At 43.6% G+C, this 19,061-nt stretch overlaps 1 protein-coding gene across 3 annotated transcripts in view; it reads right to left on the reverse strand.

Moving 5' to 3' along the window:
- The window catches only part of SMG6 (SMG6 nonsense mediated mRNA decay factor), a 227,433-nt gene that overhangs the window by 164,546 nt on the left and 43,826 nt on the right, over positions 1-19,061 (reverse strand). For 2 of the 3 annotated variants that reach the window (XM_049636759.1, XM_049636760.1), the window contains exons 9-10: positions 13,753-13,814; positions 6,938-7,083 (exon numbers count right to left, since the gene is read on the reverse strand). In XM_049636759.1, coding sequence (XP_049492716.1) covers positions 6,938-7,083; positions 13,753-13,814 — 208 coding nt within the window. Of the gene's footprint in view, positions 1-3,036; positions 3,446-6,937; positions 7,084-13,752; positions 13,815-19,061 lie in introns of those variants that run through there. The other variant, XM_049636761.1, reaches the window with a different exon arrangement.

Below are 19,061 nucleotides of genomic sequence, written 5' to 3' on the forward strand. Positions count from 1 at the left end.
AGAGAATGGCATGTTGAAAAGCCTCTTTTGAATTTATTTTAATTTTTTAAGTTTTATTTATTTATTTTGAGAGAGAGAGTGCAGGAGAGGCAGAGAGAAAGGGTGAGAGAGAGAATCTCAAGCAGGCTCCGCATGTCAGTGTAGAGCCTGACATGGGGCTCAAAATCACCAACCGTGAGATCATGACCTGAGCTGAAACCAAGAGTTGGCCACTTAACCGAGTGAGCCACCCAGGTGCCCTGAAAGGCCTCTATTTTAAAAGCAAGAGGGATATTAGAAAAGATTGTGACAGTAAGAAACAATGCTCCTAAAAAGTCCTTTAAAAGAGAGAGATAGAAACACAGACACTACATTTCCCAAAACAAGAGAAAGACAGAAAATTACTTTTACCAATCGGTCATTAACAATGCTTTCCAGGGGCGTCTAGTGGCTCAGTGGGTTGAGTGTGTGACTTCGGCTCAGGTCATGATCTTGTGGTTTGTGAGTTCGAGTCCCACATCGGGCTCTGTGCTGACAGCTCAGAGCCTGGAGCCTGCTTCAGACTCTGTGTCTCCCTCTCTCTCTGCCCCTCCCCTGCTCTCACTCTGTCTCTCTCTCAAAAAGAAATAAACGTTAAAGAAAAATTTTTTAATGCTTTCCATTGTGAGAGGGAGATTCCCTCTTATCCATGAGAGTAGTAAATATGGAACCTCAACAACAATCTTGATATCCCTAAACCATATCCTTCTGCCAGCTTATTATCCGTGGTCCCACTAGAGGCTCAAGTAGCCCAGGAGAATTCTCACCCCCCAACTCCTTCATCTCTACTTGCTCCTCTTCAGTCTCAAATCAGACTCCAGGATCACTTTTTGCATCAAAGAACAGCAGCTGCTCAGATTTTGGCGGGGTATCAGGGGATGCTTTCATTGTTTAACTGTCTCAATTAAGTCCAGGGAAGTTTTTCTGTCTTCTGATAGGGAAGGCTGGACACTTAAGACCTGGGTTAATTTATGTAATTTACTAGCCATGCAACCTTGATTAAGTTACTAAAACTTTCTGTTCCCTTTCAGGTCATCTATAAAGTAAGATACAAAATATCTGTCCCACCTGTCTCAGACAGCTGATAGGAGAAATCAAATGAAAATACATACACAGTAACTATAAAATGTCATCAAGTATTAACGCGGTGTCGTTTTGTTGTTGCCGTTATTGGTCACTACCTCTGAAAGCCACAATTCTTCCTCAGACCATCATCTAGTTGATTAGGATACAAAGTACAACTTACTCCCTCTAACCCCATCCCCAGAACACACCTACTTTCCCTTTGTCGTCAACACATAGTACCTATCTGGCCCGAGTCCCCTGTAACCTACCCATTTAGAATTTTTCTCCCCAGGAAAAGCTTAAAGAGAACTCAGGAAAGGCAGCTGGGAGTCCTGCTGCCAACATTCCTGTCAGTAATGTCTTCCTTTCAGAACAAGTTCTTCATGGAGCAAAAGAAAATCAAATTGGGAAGCTGTAAAACGGCAGGAGAGATGAGCTATCTGGCCCATTTCAGCTCCCGGGTTATGATGGGATGTTACACGTCAGCACTCCAAACCAAAGAACCAAGGACACCAACCCACAGTGTCACACTGGGGCAAACACAGAAATCATTTCTTCAACTGACACATAAGAGGCTTACTTTTGTTGATATGACTGAATTTTCTCATTTCTTTAGCTTTTCATAACTGTTTCTCTTTCCCAGCCTAAAGTAACAGTCGTCCTAAAAACAAGGACCCTGGAAATCAGAGTCAAGAAAGATAGGGAGGTTCCCTTGACATACTCACTTCTTTAACTTTTCCTCTTTTCCAGGGAATTCTAAGGGAAGAAGGCTGTGCTAAGCAACCTGTTGATAGTTATATCTCCCCCAGAGGGATAGAGGGCATAGCTGAAGGACGTGTCCTCCTCTGGCCTGCCTTCTAAAGCCTAGCCTCTTCTGACCTTCAAATCTATTTCTCACAAAAATTTGTTGGCTAAGCTGGCTCTCTCTTTGTTAATTTACTCTAAACTGAGCAGTTCGGAAAGTGAAGGTCAGGCAGTGCTGATTACCTGGAGAAATCTACCCATAGATCCTTTAGGAGAAAAAGCCCAAGGGCTTCTAGCACTAGAGATATAGAAGGAGGAATGAGAGGGACAGTTTGTACAGCTAAACTCAAGCCTAACCCCTTATGAAAGGTGGATTTCCTGTACAACTGTTCTGACAAGCAGAGGATTAGGCACTTCATACATTTTGCTTTGGTAAGAGACTCAGACAGAAGTGAACCGCCACAGAGGAGCAGACTGCTGTACTCAAGGGCCGTAAGGTGGATGTAGCTGGAAATCAAAGGAACTTTGGTTGTGAAGCAAACTTCTCAACTAGACTCAATCTGCATACACAACAGCAGCCTGAAGGGGTGGGTCTCCACCTCAAGCATCCCAACATCTAGGTTGGCCACTATCCGTCCCAGCTGTGACTCTCCATCCCTTTGGAGACACACATGTGGCACTCCCCCTACCGCCTCCAATTTAGGATTCCTAACAAACCATAAGAGCAAGCATAAATGATAATGCCAGTCCAGCCCTACCTCAATCCCAGCCCCTGCATGTTCCCTAAAAGCAGGGAGCACCGACGGCACACACAAGAAGTGTCTCTTGGGTGCCCTCTTGCTGCCACCAGAGCACCATTTCTGCAGGGCTGAAATGGAGGCCTAGTCCACGAACTGGCAGAGGAGGAAAAGGAGGAGGAAAAAGAGGGGGCCAGGGCACAGAAAAGGGAAGTTATTCCAGTGGTGGGCAATGAATAACATCCAATGATTTATAGGAAGTATAATCCAATAATACAGTAAAATAAAACAGTGTGTGCCTGAGATGGTTTTGATTCCAGGAATTATAAAACATATTTTTTTTAAAAAAAGAGAGAGACCAAGAGGGGGTGAAAAAAAAAAAAAAAAAAAAAAAAGGAAGGGGGGGTGGAAGGCCAGATTGGACCAAATTGGGCACAGATGGGGGATGCAAAGGGTTTCAGTGATGCCCTACCACAAACGTTGCTTCAATTATTCCTCTTCAAGAAACTCCAGTTTATTTCCTTAAATTACAAAATTTTTAAAAAATTAAAATTCTTGGAGTGTTTGTGGTTTAGATCAACAGTTCACCCTCCAGCATCACGTCAGTCAGTCAGATGGCCACTGAAGTGTTAAATGCTGAGGCACGTGGAGAAGCCCCATTTCTCCCTTCAGGCTCAAGAATGCTGTAGAGACATTACCAATTGTGACATCACTCTGGGAACCACCTATCTCACCACCACCCATCACTCACCAAAGGACAATTTTGGACATGGGCCAAGTAAGGAACACACTGTTCAATGAGAGCTGGCTTGCCCAGAACTATGGCCGCCTTCATCCATGCATTCAACAAAGGCTTAGTGCCTAATAAATAGCAGGCACTTTGCTAAGAGCCCCCAAACATCCTTCAAATTCATCTGTCCCCAATCACTTCTGTGCAGGATTCTAGAGTCTATAGTTCCACTCAGGCAGAATTTTTGCAAAGGGTCCATATGAGAGGAGGAGATAAAGGTCTCCCCCCCACCAATGGCCCTCAACCCATGCATTTTTTTTTTTAAGATCTTATTTTTAAGTTATCTCTATACTCAACATGGGACTCGAACTCACAGCCCTGAGATCAAGAGCTGCGTGCTCCACCTACTGAGCCAGCCAGGCATCCCTCAACCCGTGAATTTGAAGATCAGTGCTGAGATCGGAAAGTTCAGATGGATTTTAAATGATGTGGCAAAACTCAATTTATTTTCCCCTGTGCAAAGAGGGCAAATCTGACCTTCATCCTCCACCTTCCTGAGCGCCAGGGTAAACTATAACCTAGGAAAAGGGGAAAGATGCCTTTAACTCACCACTTGCTAAGTTTTTCTCCTCCATTTTAACTTGGGAGGCATCCAAAGCTTTTAAACAGTTTTGTGTCTCTCTTGACCACAAGGAAAGCACATTTTAAAAAGTAATCACACTACAGAGTTAGTATCATTTCTATCCCTCAACTATTGGTATTTTGAAAAGAGGAGAGCAATACAAGGGTGGCACTGAACACACATACACAGACACACAAAATGAATTACAGGCATTAACAAAGAACATACTTTTTAGTAAGGACGTCCCTGTTGCTCTTCAAATCACACTCCTAAGGTACCACATCTACAAGGAAGGCCCAGGCACAGACTGAAAGGATCGCGACTGCCTTGGGGGCCACAGATCACCTCTGCTTCAGGCTGGAATGTTCCTTCTCCACAGAGTCCAGGAACTGACATACACAAACACCCACCCAGAAGGACATGTCCAAGAAGGAATGGAAAGAAAAATGATGGCCCAGATGTTCTGTAACTTGCAGTGACTGCCAAATCACCAAGACCCCAAGCACCTGGGAGGGCCAGGCAGCATCAGGCCCTTGCTTCCCGGTCTCAGACAGTCAGGGTTCCGTGTCTGGGTGGCGACTCTGACAGCAAGCAGACTGGCCTGGAGAGAAGCCTTTAGAAGGGCACCAGCTGACAGGACTTGCGGGCTGAACACTCAGGGCTGATTTATCACTTCCTTACTCATAAAAATGTGATTCAAACTGCTGCTGATTAGTGAAGGATTTAAATCTTTACCCTGTCCCCAACCCCCTTCCCTCTCCACCCCCGGCACAGATGCTGCTACTCAGCCACAACACCCCCTTCTTGCCACTGTCCGTGCAAGCACAGCACAGGGGCCCAGAGAAGATGACTCATGTGCTGGGAAATGGAAAAGTGCATCTTCCCACCAACCAGCCCCGCTGAGTGCTCTGCTCACCCCTCTCCCAATGGCAGCCCACACAGTGGGGTCTGGACGGCCGCCTCAACTGCACACCGGGTACTTGGCAGCACGTCCGCAGAGCTCTCTGTCCCAGCTGAGTGTTATATCCTGTGGCCCGGGCTGTTTTTCCCTGAAACGCTCTTGGAGCTTCTGACCACCTCAGCTCCTACTCCCCTTGGCCCCAGCTGCCTCATGGAGGTAAGCGTCAGGACCAGGCCAGAAACGAGAAGGGTCTCAAGTCAAGCACAGGCTTTGACATGTCCTTCTTGGCTAGCGGGTCCTCATTATGACTGACCACGGATGGAAGAGTCCTAAAAAAAAGAACCTTGGCCTCAAATGGGAGAACCACCTATTTTCTTCTTTCTCCGTTCTCACCATCTCACCTTCCTTTCACCCATATTTTCTTAACCTTTACGTAATAGCAGCTACAAGAAAAGGACTCACTCGTGGCCTATGAAAAGGCCAAGGCATTCCTTTTCATGGAGCAGAAGCTGCTGACAACAGATGCTTCACAGGCAAGAGTTGCAGGTCCTTTACATTCACACCTCCTGAGACCACAGGTCACCTGAGGCCGGAACCACACCTTGGCAGAGGCTGCGGTTCTGTGACAGGCAACTCCCTGAACTCCGTGTTGCTGCCGGAGGGAAGCAGGAAAATAAACAGGAGGGCATCTCCCGAGTCTGGTGAGCCTCCCACTCGACAGAACCAGCAGAGCAACGGTGAAGGAATCAATCCCCCTCCCCTTTGGACTTCAAGCCTCACGATGACAGCACTTCACAAACTTTATTTCCTCCTTCCTGGAAACTCCCGCTGCCGCCTCAGGAGTGCGTGCTTCCTCAGAGGTGTTCTCAGGAATAACGAGCCAGCCTCAAAAAGGCACCCAAGCCTCTGCATCTCGACTTCTGCTGGGAATTCTAAATGCTGTAGCAGGCAGCACGAGATGAGAAAATCCTCTAAGATTCAGATATGACTGAAAACGCAGGCGGAGCAGCAGAGGACCTTGCAGAGTGTGTCCCAGGAGGAGCCAAGTGTCGAGGGCAAGTGTGGCATACACTCTCATCTGGGGAGAAATCCACCCCCCCCCCAACACCAGCGAGCTGAAGCATAACCCCCAAACACAAATGGGAAGGGAAGTAAATCCACCTCAGAGGGAGAAAGCACTAAGAAGAGATATAACAAGAGAACTGGCAACACTCTGTCCGGAAAGGCCAGGTCTGTTTTACAACAGAGTCTGCACGGGACAAATCCCACTTCTTGGCATTTCCGATAACAAGCGCTGAGACCAAACAGTCTCTGTCAATGCTCCGAAACGGTTCTTTGGCAGCATGGACCAAATAAACACACAAAACAATGTCACCCTCGCGCTGCATAGCTCCGTCAAGTCAAACCACATCATCCTTACCTAAGTGGGGTGGAGGGGAGGGATCCTGGTAACATCCTTCAACAGTGACCTGGTCCTCAGAACATTTAAAACTCCTGCCAATCAGCCCCTCCCTCCCCAGTGTTAAAAACCCCAGTGTTCAGAAAAGCATTTCAGAATGCACACCAGTATGATAGCCAAATTCTGGGCCTGGTGATTTTTGTGCTTCCAGCTTGAGTCACCAAAGCTCATCAATTCACTGTTCGTACTCCCTGGCAGGCTCCCACAAGGGATAGCCCATAGGGAACTAGACTTTTCCATATCGAACAAACAGGGTACATGAGTCCAGAAACAGCTATTCCCAATCCCTGCCAAGCGTATGGTCTCTGCAATGAAACATTTCAGCAATGCCTCTCCCCTGGGAGAGGCTCTGGGTCTGCAGCCTCCAAGAGGCCTTGCTGCTGCCTTCAGCATGGCCAGATGTGCAACAGCATCTCTGGGTTTGCAAATTAAGCTCCATACCCATGATTCCCTCCTTTCATCCCACCCAAGCACTAGAGAGTCATACAGATTTCAGAGAGTAGATTGAAAATTGGAGAGACACTGATAAGAGAAGTGTGTGTGTGTGTGTGTGTGTGTGCACGCGCGCATGTGTATCAGGTGAATGGAGTGATATGGTACCATAGGAAAGAAGCTAGATTAATCTTTACCTGTGTAGATAAAGAAACGGGACATTCCTTACCTTTCAACTGAGAGTTGTGCACAGCGAACATGTTGATGGTCATAAGCTGCAGCATGCGGGTACTTCCAATAGGAGAGGGGCTATGCTGCAGCAACACCTGGAACTCCTTGAGGACCTTCTCAGCCACCGCAGGGAATGTCTCCATCCTACAAACACAGCCAGCTCATTCAGGGAGGTATGTGCCCAACAGCAGTTGGCGTGTACGCGCACACACAAAATCGGCCCCCCCGTCCCATCCCACGGTGTCTCTCTGAAAGCAGACAACTAATGCCTAGGACGTTTTCTTTCACAAACCTTCCTGGTATCCTAAGGTGGCGACCACATTTAAGAGAAAGAATTGATCAGGGATGGAAACAACTCAACCTCTGGATAAGTTGCTCTGAGTTATTATGCTCTGGTATGCTATTTCCTAACCCCTGGCAGTAAGTGGATTCAAGCTGAAGTCAAAGTTTCTCTGTGAAACAATCGGTTTTTGTGAACAGTGAACGAATTTTCTTTAAGCTCTAAAACCTACATATTCCCCAAACTCTCTGGTATGAAAACTATTCTATAAAAAGAGGTTCATGAATCTAGAGAGCCCTCACTCGAGGCTTCGCTTCAGGAAACCAGACCGAGCTCTGCTGCTGTGTTTCAGGTGCTATCGCACTAACTGCTCCACCTAAGGATCCCAAACTTCCCCTTGAAGAATCCCTAGCCCAAGGGCCCTAATGATGTGTTTCAGTCTTTCCTGTGTTGCTGTCCTCCTCCCTCTCACAAGCCTCTGCTCATCAGGGTCTGTATGTTTTCAGGCCAGTGGAAATATAATGCCCTGGCCAACTGCCACTCCCAATACAGGAAGAGCCTGTAATGTAGGGAGGTAGAAATCCAGCCAGTGACCTAGGGCTCCTAAAGAGAGGTCATTCAAACCACTGCTTGCCAAATGTGGCCACTGGATCCCAAACAGTGGTGCATGCCTGGAGCTCCTTTGGCAACACGAACAAACCACAGCCCAAGTCCTCAGAAAATAAAAAGCAAATTCAGACTTGGTGCTAGAGAGAGAAACCAGGCACATGGGCCTTAGAGCCATGCCGAACAATTCGTGGTCAGCAAAGTATCTTTTATCCATCCTCAACCCCCCCCCCCCAAACAAACAAACTCCTTGTGGTACACTGGGGGTAGGGGGGTGGGGGTGAGGAATAGCTCCAGGCGGGATTAATAAATAGCTTCTGGAAAGCCACAGGGAAGGGAATCCTTCTCAAAAGATGCAACAGTTTCAGGTCCTAGAGAAAGGTGCTCCTGGTTTCACCTGAACCTTGGCCCTTTCCCCACTGAATAGTAGCCTCCAGGGGTTAGGAAAGAAGCTCCAGAGCTTTCTGGCATTTTAGCAATCTTCATTCCTTGCCCTTGGATGGCAACTCCTATTACTGACCTCCTGGTACCCAGGAGTCATGCCACAGCTATGGGTCAATTACAGTTTATACTTCAGTTCCCTTCTCTGCTGAGCTGTCCTCATTTTCATTGGCACAAAACATGCCATGTATTTGCTTTTTTCCCCAACGTGCCATTTCAGTGCCCCCCCTCCCCAAAAAACAAGAGGGGAAAAAAAAGAACCTTGTTTTTCCTTCCAGAAGTTTCAGAACCATTAAAACTCTTGGTAGGTTTGGAATGGCAGAGAGTGATATGTTTGGGGCTGGAATGGATCCATTTTTCCCCATGGGCTATAACAAAGGTTTCATTTTAAATCTTGACACTGTGCAGCACTCTTTCTGGTTGGAGGTGGGGAGGGGGCTAGCACTTCTCATTACGAGAATAGCAGTGTTCACTCTGCTTGAAAAGCAGCCACAATGGGCAAGTTTCAGAGCCATGTGTCTCCGTGTTGAAAAGCAGTAGAGAGCCAGCACGGAATGACATGACAGAAGTGTCACGTGGGACAGTCCTGCTTCGAAGCTGTGTCTGAGGAAGCCTCTTCCCTGGGGTGGAAATTGAAACAGATCCATTAACTCCCTAGGTCAGACTGGAATCTCAAACGAGCACCAGGTCAAATGTCCACATCTTTTTTTTTTTTTTTTTTTAATTACAATAAAATCCTCCCTTTGCCTTTCAACTAGTTCAACATGATGAAAACAAAAGTAAACATCAAATACATAAGGATATAAACTAGAATACTTCAATTCCGAGCTACGAGAAGGAAGATGAATCCACTCAGACTACATCAGCTCAGTTAGTAACTGAGGGACGCACAGATAAAAGATCTTTCCTCTGGACTCAATCACAGGGTTTCTAGTTCCCAATTTTGTCACTAAATTGCTGATTTTGGCCTCAGACTACCTGTGAGCAGTTTTATGTTTCTCTTTGCTCCACCCATATCACAGAACAAAAATTATATTAAAGTGGAGATAAATACAACATACAATTTATGTTTAAAGTTTTATAAAATTATAAAAGCAGCAGCAACAGTAGCAGCAGAGGAGGAAGACAGAAAGCATAAGATGGTAATTTATAACAGCAAAAAATTGGAAACAGCCTAAAATGCCCAACAATAGCCGATTATTAAGATGGCACATCCATATAACTGAATTCTGTTTTTTAAAAGTTGTATTACATTTTTAATCATGTGGGGGTAAGTTCAATATATATTAAATGAAAACAGTTTTAAAGTAGTTTAATATCCCTTGTTAAGCGTATTTGTAAAAAACAAAAATAAATGTGGGGGGGATATGTATAGAAAAAAAGATAAAAATATATGCCAAATGTTAAGGATGGAAAGTTATCTCTGGATAGTGAGAATATGGGCAATTTTTTATTTCTTCTCTTGTTGGGCTTTCTTAGTATTTTACACTGAGCACTATAGGCAGTAAATAGATTTTCCCTACAATGAATACGTCTGGCCTTTGTATATAAAACATTTATAATTTTAAAAATAAATCAAGACATAAACATTGCATTTTTCACAATTCAAAGACCAAAATAAATATATCAGGCTTTGAATTCCAAGAGACCTTGAAGTTGTGCAAACAGCGTGACTAGGCAAGTAAGTAAAAGTTAAAGTGGTAACTTTAACCAAGGCAATAATGGGAGGCAAAATCATTCTATTTGTCACAAATCAAAAGTCCACAGGCTGCCGGCTTCCCAGCCTCTCTCAGGGGAGTCAAGGCGCAGGTCTGATCAGCCTCTCACCAGGAAAGCAAGTGTCTGTGAGGAACCATATGGGATCCCTGACTCAGTCCCTCTCCTGCGCCTGAGAGGATTCGGTCCCTATCCTTAAAAACTGCAGAAGATACAATAAATTTCAGGATGAGTGTTTACAGACTGCTTTCCGAAATGATCTCTAGAGACACCTTGTCTCATTTGAATGGCCGTTTCAAGAAAGTTGTCTTTCAGACAACACTGGGACCTAAATCGGGAGTGACTCAGACAGTGACTAACTGGGCAGGACCCAACCTCTCCAATGCTGAGGAACACAGAGGGGCTAGATGACACTCTCTGCAGAAAAGAATCAAGCTCCTTAACTTTTCTCAACTTCTTAATTTTTAAAAACTAAACAAGATAAGGAGCAATCCAGTAGCAAAACAAAAACAAACAAAACTAAGCCATGTGACAGGGTAAAAACGAGAGGAAAAAAAATTTCATAGTGCTGTAGAACATAAGGACTGGAGTGGACCCTGGACATCATCTATTTAAACTACTGATAAGGAAACTGAAGTCCAAGGAGGCTTTGACTTGTTCCCTCTCGAGGTCTTGTAATTAGTCAGTGGTAAAAAAAAACAAAACAAACTCTTGTTGGCACCTGAGGCCATCTAATGCTCTTTTCCCCTGGACACTGAGGAAGGAGGGCCATGATGCACACAGTAGGCACTCAAGCAGATATGGATGCCATTTGGGACACCTGGCACAGAGAAGACACAGGCCCGGAGAGCAACGTAACCCGGGGCTTTTCTCAAAAGGCAGGCGGGACAGTGGATGTGTCTTCAGCTGCTCCCCATTACAATCTCCTCACTCTTAATTCGTTTTCAACGCCTCCCACATTTCACATCTTCTTGGTAATTAGGCACCAGTCCATGTTGTTGTGTGTGGTTTGGGCTCCCTGCTTTTCTAGTCTTACAGACTACTATACTTCTTTTTTCCCCCAATAGAAGTTACTTCTGTCTCTGCCTTCCAGAATAAATATGGGGCTCAATTCTATTACCTCTAGGTCTGCACAAGAAGAATACTCATCAAGGGGGCTGGACTGCCTATAATTTACATATATTTTCCTTATGCGAACACGACTGTAACTCATTTTTTATGAAGGTGAAACTAGACTGGACTTATCTTTTTGCCAACAGAATGTGTTACATGCAAAAATGGAAGAGGTCCTGAAAAATAATCTGGACCACAACAAACCACCTCTGACAAATGAGATAATCTATTCTTTTTCAAAGGCTTCCCGAGAAGAAAATTCCCAAACATCTTCTCTCTGTGAAATTGTCTTACACCTAAACCAAGTCTCTTCAGCTGTAACATAAGCCTATTTTCTCTTACTGTCATCCCACAGGAATCAAAACTATCTGGTTATGACTCTTTTATATTTAAATACAGTTAGGGTACCCCACAGCTGTCTCTAGACCTTTTTTTTTACCTTAATTTTTTTAAGATTTTATTTTTAAGCAATCTCTCCTCCTACTATGGGGCTCGAACCCACAACCCTGAGATCAAGAGTCACATGCTCCACTGACTGAGCCAGCCAGGCACCCCTTACCTTAATTTTCTTAAGATTAATTTCTCCTCTCAGAAATTATTTTCTAGCTTTTAAATCATTATTGTGGTTCTTTCCCTGACATCTTCCAAAATATCTATGAGAATTTTTAAAGACAACAAAAGTAAAGTTCTACCTAATACTTAAACCTGACAAAGATATATCCTAAATATTTCTACGTTCTGGACCAAGATTTATAACTTCTTTAGCCAAAATCTCTAACAGAACAGTGGTTCCCAACCAGGAGCAATTTTTTCCCCCGGAGGGAACATGTGGCATTGTCTGGCGACATTTATAAGTATCATGACTGGTGAGAAGAGGAAGGGACACTATTGGCATGGAGTGGGTAGAAGTCTGGGATGCTGTTAAACCATCATAAGATGTGCATCGTAACGATGCACAGGACAGCCTCCAACAACAGAGAATTCTAAGGCTCAAAATATCAACGGTATGAAGGTTGAAAAATACTGACTTGGAACAACACAGTACATGAACATTTAAAGAAAAAACACAGGAAAATGAGAGAAGGAGAGAAATATGGAGTGGAAAGGTAGTAAGGGAAAGAAAGATTTTTAAAATGATAACTAAAAAAGACAACAAAGAGATAAGGAACCATAGTTCCTATTTTAGGTGCAGCATAACAGTATTTCCTGCTATGATGGGTTAATTTTATGAAACGATATTGGTATCATCTTGCCTACCTTGTAACTGTAGCTTTACATGACTCACTGGTGATTGGACTGGGTCTACTATTACCTCCTAGAACACTAGGAACCTTCTCTCTAGTCTTTCACAACCTATCATTTCTTGTAAAGATTTACTCATTCATTCAGTAAATATGTGCTGTAGGTACCGTATGCCAGGCACTAGGGATACAACAGTGTTGAGTAAAAACTGCCAGAGTAGAGCTTACAAGGTGGGGGGGAGGGGGGGGTAGGGAGGAGCTACTGACACACCTGATCTCCTTTTCACGAGTGAATTACTTCACACTTAGTTCTCCTACTAGAGATGCATCTATTGGCACTGCTCTAGGTTTCCCAAGTGATTTCAAAATCAAGAGTACCCCCTGTGCTGGCCATCACTGTCACTCTTGCCCAGGTTGATGACAAATGAGTATGTAATAAGCACACTTTCTAGTTCACCATCCATGGAATAGTGTTTCTTAAAACGGGACAAAGCCTTTCAGCTTCTCCCACTAGGAAAACGTTCTAGAGCATCATAGATAAACTTAGAAGGTTATGGCAGAAAGTGAGAGGGAAATACTAACAACAACCTGGGGGATCCATAATCCAAAAGATACCACCTCAAAGGGTAGCTCCTAATAAAACCTCCAATTCAGAAAATACTAAAACGCAGTAGAAGACTGGTCAGAGAGCACTGCCACTTATTCCTCTCCTCGACTACAAGGGCCCTCAGCACACCTCAATTCTGGTATGCAGGCATACATCAGACTTTAGGATCTCTAGTTTTATACAGCAAGGAAAAACTCTGATCCACCAAAGGAATACTCAAAACCTAATCTCTTTCCAGGGACTTAATGCGTGAAGTAACAGGGGTTTTGCACACATCACTTTCCCTGAGATTTATATGTAAAACCATGGCGGATGGGGAAACCATAGAAAAATCTCGGCATTTACAGGGATCAGCAATATGGGGCAGGAGCCTGAGCAGATAAGAAAGGGGTATGGTTCAGAAGGAAGAGAAAATGTTAGAGGAAAGCAAATGTTACCCTCCTCTTTAAGGGAAAATTAATGGACGCTAGTCTCCCTAAGGAGGACCCCTGGGATTGAGTATGACTTCCTTAAGGAGATCACTAGGGGCTGGGCTGAAAGGCAAAGGAAAGAGAAACCAGAGGGACTAGCAGTGGGGGATGGGTGTTTAAAGGGGGCTTTAGTAAAGGTAGAGAAAGAAGAGACAGACGGATGCAGAATAATATTTCCCAAACTTCATGAGCAGAGTGAGTGAAGGGAAGAGAAGGTGGAGCCCTCTAAGAATTCACACCCTGTGCCCTCAGTTACAAACACAGTCTAGTTGCTAACAATATTAAATTCCAAAATGACTTGTAATGTAGGAAAATAAAATAAACATCCTGCACACTTACCCAATCCGGGTAAACAGCTTCCCATGGGCATGGAGAAAACTGAGGATGAACCTTTTGTTCAGCTGCATGGGAAAAAGAGAGAGGAGAAAACAATTAAACTTTCCCCAGTTTCCTGTTACTGAACAGAGTCCCTAGTGACACAATAACCTGGCCAGGGTCTAAGGGGTGGGCACTAGGGATGGGAACCAAATGAACATGCCCAATGTCTCAAACAGACCCAGGGCACATGCCCAACAGCTGCTGATCAGCTGAGCCAACATGACAGCAGGCTCGGTGAGCCGACAGCACCCTCTGCTGGCAGTGGTGCCTCTGTGCAGGGAATGAAGTGATGACTGCCGCTCTCTGAGATCTAGGAGCCAATCTGGCCCCACAATGATGGAAATGAAACAGTGAAAAGGCAGGGGAAATACTCTGATTTTGGTAAGGCCCCAATCTTATTTATAAGCTATTTTTCTACCTACCCAAGAAAGCAGGATTCTTTCGTAACCAAGGATAAGGTAACTAACTAACTCATTTAAAAACCCAGCTTTTAAAACAAAAATTCAAGTTCTAGGTCTGGAACTGAAAATTCAAGTGTCTACAGGGGCCAGGTACAAAACAGGCTGGTGGGGACAGTAGTGCTCTATGGCCATTCCAGTCCAGGTCTGCTCTTTGTAGGCCCAGTTTTATAATTTCTTCCCCCCTCCCCACCTGCCCCCTTTTAAGGAAAAGTTAAAAGCTAGGTTTTTATATGAAACCTTCTGGCTTTTAAATGTTGGCTACTAATGAAAAAAATTTACACATTAGGCAAGTCAAAACATACATTTGCCGGTCCCATCTGGCCCAGGAGCTACCAAATTTATAGTCTTCAGTTCAAGGTTCCAGAAAATCTACTTCTATCAAAACTGAGGAGAAAGATTCCTCTGATCTGGGAGAGGAACTCAAAGAAAGTGGAGATAATCTGAAAACCAAACCTTGTTGTCACTTTTCCTGGTCTTACAGAACCAAAATGCTCAGGGTCCTGTAGCCAGACAGAAAGAAGGGTCAAGAATCTGATGTCAAGGGGGTGCTCAGGACAAGGAATAGTCCAGCACCCCTGGATACTTCGCCTAACAGGAAAAACTCTTCTGCTTTATCCTCAAATCATGGCAGTTCCATCTACCTCATATGGAAGCTAGATGTGGGAAAAGGAGGATACTCATACCTCACCAATGACTTCAACACCAAACTCTGCATACAAGGTTTTGTCTTTACAAATATCATATTTCACTCATATGTGAAATTTAAGAAACAAAATCGATGAACACAGGGGAAGGGAAGCAAAAATAAGATGAAAACCAAGAGGGAGGCAAACCATAAGAGATTCTTTTTACGCTTATTCGTTATTGTGAGAGAGAGAGCATGAGCAGGGGAGGGGCAGAGAGAGGGGGAGACACAGAATCTGAAGCAGGCTCCAGGCTCCTAGCTGTCAGCACAGAGCCCGACGTGGGGCTAGAACCCACGAACCATGAGATCATGACCTCAGCCGAAGTTGGACGCCCAACCGACTGAGCCACCCAGGCACCCCCGTAAGAGACTCCTAAATACAGAGAACTAACTGAGGGTTGCTGGAAGGGAGATAAGTGGGGGGATGGGCTGAATGGGTAATGGGCACTAAGAGGGGCACTTGTTGGGATGAGCACTGGATGTTATATGTAAGTGATGAATCACTAAATTCTATTCCTGAAAATAAAATAAAATAAAATAAAATAAAATAAAATAAAATAAAATATAAAATATAAAATAATAAAACAAAATAAAATACTGTTAAAAAAACAAGGCCTTGTCTTTATTTTTGCTTAAACAAAGTATATTTAATCAGCAATACTAGAGCAAACACTGATTAATATAGCTAAAAAGCTCAAGATACTTCATAAATAGTAACCTATCTCTATAGTGAGGTGAGTCAGGGCCAGGGACACTGGGTACCATGAAATGAAGGGAAACTGCTAGAAAACAAAGGAAGTGCTATAAAATAAACTGCCAGTGGTTATACCACTGCTAGTAGCAAAACCTGGGCTAGAATGCAAATCTCTAGATCTACAACAAACCTCTGCCATTTACCTGCTGTGGAATCCCAGGCAACTGATCTAACCTCTCTGAGTTTTTCTTTCTACACAATGTAGGTAACAGTACCCATATGTTAACAGAATGGCACATGAGATAAGGCAAGTAAAAGCATGCTCGACATGTTGTAAACTCAGCTTTTAGCTGAACATTCTCTCCCAATGAATGATAAAGCAAGTGGTAAAATGTGAACAACTGAAGAATCTGGGTGATGGATATACAGAGTTCTTTGGATTATTCTTACAACTTTTCTACAGATATAAAATTATTTCAAAATAAAAAGGCAAAATATGTAAATTCTCTCTATATATTCCAATTTTAACTCAATTATCCCTTTTCCCACAGCTATCAATCATAATCTAGTTAACTCACCCATAACCAGGAAGAATCCTTTATAACTGGTTATATTTATACATACAGTATACTTTGGTAGGCACAGAATGAGGTTAATTCCTCTCATTCAAGCCAATTACCATCCCCAAAGCCCCAAGGCAGCTCAGAAATTTAACCAACTTAAGCCAGCAAATGGCAGAACTAGAACTTGAACTCAGGTCTTCTGATTCCAAAAAAAAGAGCGGGGGAGGGGGGGGCGCCTGGGTGGCTCAGTCGGTTAAGCGGCCAACTTCAGCTCAGGTCATGATCTCGCAGTCTGTGAGTTCGAGCCCCACTGATATCAGGCTCTGTGCTGACGTGCTGACAGCTCGGAGCCTGGCGCCTGCTTCGGATTCTGTGTCTCCCTCTCTCTCTAGCCCTTCCCCATTTGTACTCTGTCTTTCTCGGTCTTTCAAAAATGAATAAATGTAAAAAAAAAAAAAAAATTTTTTTTTTTAAAGTTCTCCTTCCCTTATAATGCAAGTAGCTCAGGAAAAGAATGGATGAGCTTATTCATAAAGGAAGGGATGATGAGGGAGTAAGAGTAACTAAAAGCACTTCAGTTTTACTTTTAAGGTTTCCGATTAGGTAGAAAACTCATACTGTATGACCCATAATACCTCCTAGATTAAAATGAGAGCACCAAGAGGCTTTGTTAATATTGTGGTTCTATGTATACTTCCCAAAGACCCTTCACTTAGGATAGTAGATGAAGCCCACTTAAGACCACAATTCATGCTTGCCATTATCATATTTCAACTGTATCTAGTAAAAAGTAGATCTCAACGCATTGTGCTTCAAGTGAGAGTGAAGCGAATCTTAGGGAACTTTTTCAAACTGCACACACATTCTCCCTGAGCTTGGTTAATGAGAACCACTGCTTTATTTTTAGTCTAGAAGTATCTGGCACCCTAAACACAGTTTCTCTCTATAGTCACCAACAATACTTCAAGTCATAAAAAAGCTAAAAAAGCAGATGTGTTCTAGAGAGAGGTAAGGCATGTTATATTGAGGAAATAGATTTGTTACATGTTGATCAACTGTTACTGCATGTAACAATATGAAATCAGCTAGTACTCCTGCAAAATTTTTGGGAAACTTAACTGGTAAGTCCATAGTAGGTAGGAAAGTCTTAGTCTGAACTTCCTCCTTCTCCAACACAGTACCCTGTACTGGTTTCCATTTTGGCAACTTTCTGATTCTGAATACACTCAGGTGTCACTCAGGTACAGAAAGAAGTGTTACTCTTTCAACAGTGAGCGTATCTGCTTCTAGGTCTTCCTCACATATTTACATACTGTTCATCAAAAACTAAAAATGCTTCTTGGGTATAGCCCTAAGAGGACGTTAGAATTATTAAAGGGCTCTTTGCTCTTCAGTTCAAGTTCAAAACCAACTCACTATGGACTCCTGAGCCTCTTATAAACCATCGAAAAGCAATGACCAAAGAGGCATTAATGGCGGCAGCCATTAATGGGTAGGTTCCTGGACCCTCACAATGAAGTCTGTCCTGCCATTAACTATGGAATTGTGAGTAAAATAGTTTGGGTTGTTCCTCAACTATAAAATGGAATTTCCACCACTGACACCACCTAACTCAGAGCTGAAAGGATAAGATGAAATAATACAAATTAAAGCATTCTGAGGTGTAAATGTTTTATACAAGCCCTGGCAATTGTCACTCAGAACTGCCTAAGTGCTCTGTGAACTATGGAGCAAGGAAGGAGAAAGGTGCTCAGAAGCAGCAATACAACACATGAGGAGAGAAGTCTGAAATCTGCCCAATTTCAATTCCTAAATAGTTGCTCCTTCTGAACAGCTGTGTGGAAAACTGAATTTCTGAAAAGTGAATTATTTTAAGAACACTAAGAGTACTCAGTATTAAAAGAAATTCCAATGTGCATTTTTACAGGGTTGTGGGGAGCATAAATTATCATTCTCTTAAACATCTGGAGCACCTCTATAGATATGCCAAGTATTAACAACAACTTTATTAGGTTTTAAAAAGCGGGGGGGCTTTGTCCTCTTAAATAGGAGCCAACATGGGTGGAAACCCAAATTTCAATATTACCTGTCAATAAATGTCCAGGACTTTCAGAGCATGCAACCAAAGCCCATTTACCGCCTCCCTAAAGCACCGAGATCACAGGGTGCTGGAACATGTGAGCGCCGAAGTGATGCTGTCCACTTTCATCCCTGTGCTCCTCCTATGCCAGGCACAATCAGGCAGAGGCCAACAAGACAGGGTCCCCACTGCCAAGGAACTTGCAGTCCAAGAGCAAAAGATAAACAAATAGCATACCAACTTGCCAATTCCCCATTTATGCTCCAAATTCTAAGACAAGGCCTACCGGCTATGAAGGTGTCTAGAAGCACTCTATTTCCCTCCTTGTTACTATACCTCAGCCAGGAAAGTCTTTGGAGGAAGTGAGATCTAGGGAGATGATAAAGAAAGTGAGGAAGGGGGGCCTGGAACACAAGTGTGGAAACCTATCAGTAAGTCAGTGATGCAGTAATCATTTAATGAAGGTAAAAATTATTCATTTAGGACTTTCAGTATTTCTCCTTCCAGGATACATATAAAGAAAGAAGTACAGACAAGCCAAGTAACGTGACTCAAATGCCTCATAGGAAGACAGAGCAAATCAAAATCATGCTCCCATTTCTTACTTGGACCAAAGAGCCACACCAGGGCTGAGGCACAGCAGGGACAGTGATTACTCCTCACCTTTAGTTTCTCCACTCCTGAACCGTTCTGGGCAAAATGACAGCTCAATTAGCTCTAATTAAGCACAAGTTCCATGTAGAGATGTCCTACTTAGACAGCTGGATCTGAGCCATGTGAATTCAAG

This window comes from Panthera uncia, chromosome E1 (assembly GCF_023721935.1).
Source record: "Panthera uncia isolate 11264 chromosome E1, Puncia_PCG_1.0, whole genome shotgun sequence".
Taxonomy (NCBI): Eukaryota; Metazoa; Chordata; class Mammalia; order Carnivora; family Felidae; genus Panthera; species Panthera uncia.